Below are 6,000 nucleotides of genomic sequence, written 5' to 3'. Positions count from 1 at the left end.
CAAATCTCTCATGTATAAGGTGTCAAGTGTTGCTGCTCCTGACGGAGCTGGCAGGAAACTCTGTGGAAACATTTGTATCAGTGCTCAGGTAGTATTAAACCCCAAACACTGGGCTGGAACTGCAAGAAATGCAGCACAGAACAAAGCAGGAAATACTACAGGCTGTCGTGTGTCTCCTGTTGACCTGTGCCTTGAATACTGTGCTTGTCCCTACACACCAAAAAAGTTGATGTTAAAACAGGAGTGGGCCCAGCAACGGGTAGCGAGGGTGGTCATGGGTTTGGACCTCCTTCAGCAAGGGCACGGTGAGTTAGCTGTCAGGAAGAAAGGATGATCGGGGGTTGGGAGGGTGGCGGGGCTTATCTTGATTTACAGAAAATCATCTTTTAATCAAACGGAGCCGAACGCGTGAGGGACTCCCACCGACAGAGCGGGGAGACAGCGCCACCTGCTGGCTCTCCGCAGCAGGTCGGGGCCTGAGCCGGAGTCACGGGCGGCGCCCTCCAGCCCCTTGCTGCAGCCGCCACCATGAGCTTCGCCGCGCTGCTGAGGCTCCGCGGGCCGCGGCTGCTGCGGCCGGTTCCCCGCTCGCAGCGCTGGAGCCGGCGGCGCGGTAACAGCTGTGAGCCTCCGGCGGGCGCCGCCGTGCGCATCGGCTGCGCCTCGGGCTTCTGGGGGGACACGGCTGCCGCGGGTAGGTGTCCGCAGGGGGCTGGAGGGCCCGGGGAGCCGGGCCCGGGCGGGGCGGCCGGGAGCGCCGCGGGAGGCCCCGTTGCATAAGGGGACGCCAACAAGGCCCGGCGGGGAGTGGGGTTAACGGCGCCTTCCTCCTTGCTTGCAGTGCCGCAGCTGCTGTACGGCGGGAAGTTGGATTTCCTCGTCTTCGATTACCTCTCCGAGATCACCATGTCGCTGCTGACGGCGGCCAAAGCCCGTTCTCCCGTGAGTAGCGGCTGTCGGCGTACAGCCGGCTTTAGCAGCAGGGTCGGGCTCCGCGATGCCCCTTCCAACCCGTGTGGTTCTGCGATTGCAGGTGCTGGGTTACACTCCGGATTTCGTCTCCACTGCTATGGCTCCATACATAAAAGATATTCACAGGAAAGGTACGTTCCTCTTCGTGTTCCCACCTTAACGAAGTGCAGTTGCAAAATGAGTTTTGTGTGGGTTGTGTTCCTGTAAACAGCTGCTTGTCACACCGGTGTTGTGCTGCCTTATGGACGTAACCACAAAAGACACAACAAGAAGTGCTTGTCTGGTGGTAGGATCTATATAGGCACATATGAAATGTTTGCCGGTAATTATAAACGTGTTTGCATGTCTCCAGGTAATTCTTTTTGTAGCTTTAGTTTGAGAATGGAAAATATCTTGTTAAAATATCTAAATCTCGTGGTTTAATGCAATCTAACGATTTGTCAGCATTCCAAAGTAGTTCAAATACTTCTGTTTTCCTAATGCAATTCTTTTTGTTTATATGGCTACACCTTTACAACTGAATGAGTTTGAGTGGAAGAGATGAATCGTTTCCTCTAAGCACCCAGTACCACGCTAATGTACTGGAATGCAGAGAAACATCTGTTTGTGCTAAAGTGATGTTGTTTGGAAAGTATGAGTGCCTTGTGAGTTTGTTCTCCTGTGTAGGAGACACAGGACAGGAGACGTACCTGTAGGAACAGGCATGATGCTGTCACATCCTCATCATGTTTGTCTCGGTGGTCACTTTCATCTTTCTTACAGGAAGGGAAGAAGATAATTGTAGGATTGTAGAATCACCAGGGATGGAAAATACCTCTGAGATCATCCAGTCCAACCAGTGTTTCTTACTAAACCATATCCCTCAGTACAGCATCTAAACACATATTGAACACCTCCAGGAACAGTGGAGTCATCCACATCATAAAGCCCGTCTACAACAATTAAGTGCTCTGAAAACAGTCCCTCATTGGCTTTGTCTCATTCTTTTATTTTACAAACGTATTGGGGCTCAAGACTTAACACAGCATTAATATTTCACTTGATTAGATGCCTCATACCTTGCAAAGCTTGTATCTTGCTTGTCTTTCTGCTTGCTTTGAGTTGTTGAAATGTAAGTGATTGTTAATGCTTCTGGGCTTGGTTCATCCTTTTCATTAAGGTGTTCGAGTCATCAGTAATGCGGGTGGAGTGAATCCCCTGGCTTGTGCAGCCGCTCTTCAGGAGGTGGCAGAGAAAGCAGACGTCGATTTGAAAATAGCTGTTGTTACTGGAGATGACATAATGAGTGAGGTATGGCACTTCGCCTTTAGGCTTAGTAGGACTGTGCAAGTTATTCTGCATAGAGAAAAAATTGGCCTGAGTTTATTTTTTGCTTCTTTCTGTACTATCTTTGTTCATATAACGAATCATAGAGTAGTTTGAGTTGGAAGGGACCTTTAAGACCATCTAGTTCCAACCCCTCTGCTATGGGCAGGGATGCCTCCCTCTTGACCAAGTTGTTCACAGCTCCATCCAGCTTGGCCTTGAATGCTTCCAGTATACGTATGCCTCTCTGGGAGCTTAATGTGCTCTGAGATTAACTGCTTTGAGCTTCAGAATTGTCTTTGACTTCTGGCCACATCACCATTGCTGTTACAGTAGACGTTTCTGCTGGCAAGGTTTGACTCGCTCAGTCTTACAGTAATTAAAGGTGATTTGAATGCCTAAGGAGTATGCTACTTCATGGTTGATCATCTTTGGAAGGAAAAGCATTCTTTACAATCTTTATTTTCTAGCACTCAGAAAAATAAGCATCTAGAGCTTTTGGTCATTCGACTGATTTGCGCTTTTTATTAGTTTTAATGATCATACTTCTCTTAGAGTTGCTATGAAGTGAATCTGTTGTCTGATACTAATGAACATTTCACAGTAGATGCTACAAAATACTTATAAATGTGGTGGTTTGTTTTCTAACAGAAGGAGAACCTAAGAGCAGCTGGCATCACTGATTTAGAAAGTGGCAAACCATTTCCAGAGAGCATTCATAGCATGAACGTGTATCTCGGGTGAGTTACTTTAACAAGCTGTTTTTTGAATGGAAAGATAACTTTTAATATGTTGGCATGATTTGCAAGTAGAACTACCAGGGCACTTAAGGTTCATCTTTGTATGATTCAAGCAACTAGAAAATATTTTCTTCTTCTAACCTGTTAATGAACTTTTACATTAGAACCTTGCCGGTTGTGACTTTAGTGTTACATCCCCTGAGAATCCTCAGGTTTGATTCAAGACAAAGTTGCCGTAATTGCAATTAGTAAAACTATTTTTCCTGAAAGTGGAGCATCCTGTCACTGCATGGTACAGTTGCTAAGGACTGCCATTGCGCATGGCTCTGCTTTACTAATGGAAGCTAAAACAAGTGATCTTTGACCTTACTTTACTTTTATATTTGTTTCAAATAAACTATATTTCTTTATGGGCCCCTTCATCTGGGATGCATTGAAATGTAAAGCTATTATCCAGCTTCTTAAATCACAGTTTCATAATGTACATTTTTCTTTTATAGCATCTACGTTGGATGCTTAATTGTATGAATGTCTCTTTTGGTTTATATATATATATGTGTGTGTGTATATATGTGTGTGTGTATATATGTGTGTGTATATATATATATATATAGAACAAATCAACTTCATAGTATTCTGGATAAAATTAACTTCTGATTTTTGGTTCACTGCATGAGCTACATCTGAAGAATTATTGTTATAGATAATGAAATATTTCTTCTGTCCCCCCTGATTTATGATCTGTGAGCTGAGTTCATGTGTTTTTTTCAATAAGATGTAAGCTTACTAATTGACTGCTTTTTAGGTGTAGTTACATAGCTTTATTAGTATCCCATAGAAACCCATTTGCATTTCTCACATGGCCATTACATAATACTATGCTCAGTAGCTTGAGTTGTTTTACCCTGTATATTTTATTGTCTCTCTAATCAGCATCCTTTAACTTTTATGTATTGAAATGTCAATAAATATGTATTTTTGCTTACATCATTAACTGATTTTTAAATGGTGTGTTAAAAACTAAAAATACATACGCTTTTTACCTTTAGGGCAAGACCAATAAGCAGAGCTCTTGACCTTGGGGCAGATATTGTAATCACTGGTAGATGCGTCGACAGTGGGATTGTATTAGGACCACTCATTCATTCTGTAAGTACAAGTTACTTACAAGGCGATGATGAACAGAAGCTCTTTCATTCTTGTTTCATTTTATTTTTTTGCGTGCACACATGAAACTTTGCTACCTTTTCACTGCTACTAAATCTCTAACAGGGACATATTTGTTCTTAAGTATCATGAAATTTGAAACTATTTCAGTGAAGCGAAGGGAGCTTTGCCACGTTTCACCAGCATTTTGCTCTTGTTTTTGGGTTGTTTTTTTCCCCAACTTTAAAATTTAATGTAAGGTTAAGGAGCAAATGTATTTTTAGTACCGCAAGGTGGCAGTAGTAGATCTGGTTTTCTGTGGTGGGGGATGTGTGGTCTTTTTTCGGTGAGTAAGCAATTTTAAGTAGTTGGACAACATATCTCAAATTCCTCAAATTTCCACAAATAATACAAGCAGGATATATGGATTTCTGAAGTGCTTTGAATAGGCTGTACATAAAGCAGGTCGAGGGAGCTGATTCTGCCACTCTGCTCTGCTTTCATATGGCCCCACCTGGAGTACTGTGTCCAGTTCTGGGGCCCCCAACACAAAAAGGACATGGAGCTGTTGGAGAGGGTCCACAGGAGGCCACAAAAGATTATCAGAGGACTGGAGAACCTCTCTTGTGTGAACAGGCTAAGAAAGCTGTGTCTCTTCAGCCTGGAGAAGAGAAGGCTCTAGGGGTCCTAATAATGGCCTTCTGGTACCTGAAGGGGGACTACAGGAAAGCTGAGGAGAAACTTTTTATGAGGGCACATAGCGACAGGACAAGAGGAAATGGCTTTAAACTGGAAGAGGGTAGATTTAGACTAGATACTGAGAAGAAATTATTTACAGTGAGGGTGTTGAGACACTGTTGGAACAGGCTGCCCAGTGACGCTGTGGATGCCCCCTCCCTGAGCTGTGCTCAACCTGGTCTAGTGGGAGGTGTCCCTGCCTATAGCATGGGGGTTGGAACTATGTGATCTTGAAGGTCCCTTCCAACCCAGACTACTCTATGGCATTGTTAATGACCACATGCTATGAGAGATAGAGGCTTTCTCTTGGTGCATATTTAAAAAAATCACAGTCACAGAATGACAGAGGTTAGAAAGGACCTCAAAGATCATCTATTCCAATCCACCTTCTGGAGCAGGAACACTTAGATTAGATCAGCAAGGAACACATCCAGGTGGGTCTTGAATGCCTCCAGAGAAGAAGACCCACAACCTGTCTGGGCAGCCTGTTCCAGTGTCCTGTTTGCCTCCCTATAAAGAAGTTTTTTCTCGAATTCTGTTTGGAATATATTCCAGCTCGCACTTATTACCCCTTGTCCTATAATTGGGTGTCACTGAGAAGAGCCTGGCTCCATCCTCCTGACACTCACCCTTTACATATTTACAGACATTAATGGGGCCATCTCTCAGTCTCTTCCAAGCTAGAGAGACCCAGCTCCCTCAGCTTTTCCTCGTAAGGGAGATGCTCTGCTCCCTTAATCAACTTTGTGGCTCTGTGCTGGACTCTCTCAAGCAGTTCCTTGTCCTTCTTGAACTGAGGGGCCCAGAGCTGGACACAGTATTCAGATGTGGTCTCACCAGGGCAGAGTAGAGAGGGAGGAGAACCTCTGTTGATCTACTAACCATGTCCCTACTATTACATCTCAGGATGCCATTGGCCTTCTTGTCCACAAGGACACAGTGCTGGCTCATGGTCATTCAGCAGAACCCCCAAGTCCCTTTACCCTACACTGCCCTCCAACAGGCCAGTCCTCAACCTGTACTGTACCTGTTGTGATTTTACTTGGTATTCTGTTCCTGCCACATGAGATTCTGAACTCTACCATCTCATGGTCACTGT

At 44.6% G+C, this 6,000-nt stretch overlaps 1 protein-coding gene across 1 annotated transcript in view; it reads left to right on the top strand.

Moving 5' to 3' along the window:
• The first annotated feature begins 482 nt into the window (after positions 1-482).
• Positions 483-6,000, top strand: part of LOC140251742 (uncharacterized) — a 42,877-nt gene continuing 37,359 nt past the window's right edge. The window contains exons 1-6 of the mRNA XM_072335812.1: positions 483-694; positions 842-942; positions 1,034-1,103; positions 2,132-2,262; positions 2,929-3,017; positions 4,067-4,166. Coding sequence (XP_072191913.1) covers positions 529-694; positions 842-942; positions 1,034-1,103; positions 2,132-2,262; positions 2,929-3,017; positions 4,067-4,166 — 657 coding nt within the window. The 5' untranslated portion in view covers positions 483-528. The remainder of the gene's footprint in view (positions 695-841; positions 943-1,033; positions 1,104-2,131; positions 2,263-2,928; positions 3,018-4,066; positions 4,167-6,000) is intronic.

This window comes from Excalfactoria chinensis, chromosome 4, assembly GCF_039878825.1.
Source record: "Excalfactoria chinensis isolate bCotChi1 chromosome 4, bCotChi1.hap2, whole genome shotgun sequence".
NCBI lineage: Eukaryota > Metazoa > Chordata > Aves > Galliformes > Phasianidae > Excalfactoria > Excalfactoria chinensis.
The sequence above is the reverse complement of the archived record's forward strand: the minus strand, read 5'-3'. Positions and strand labels throughout refer to the sequence as shown.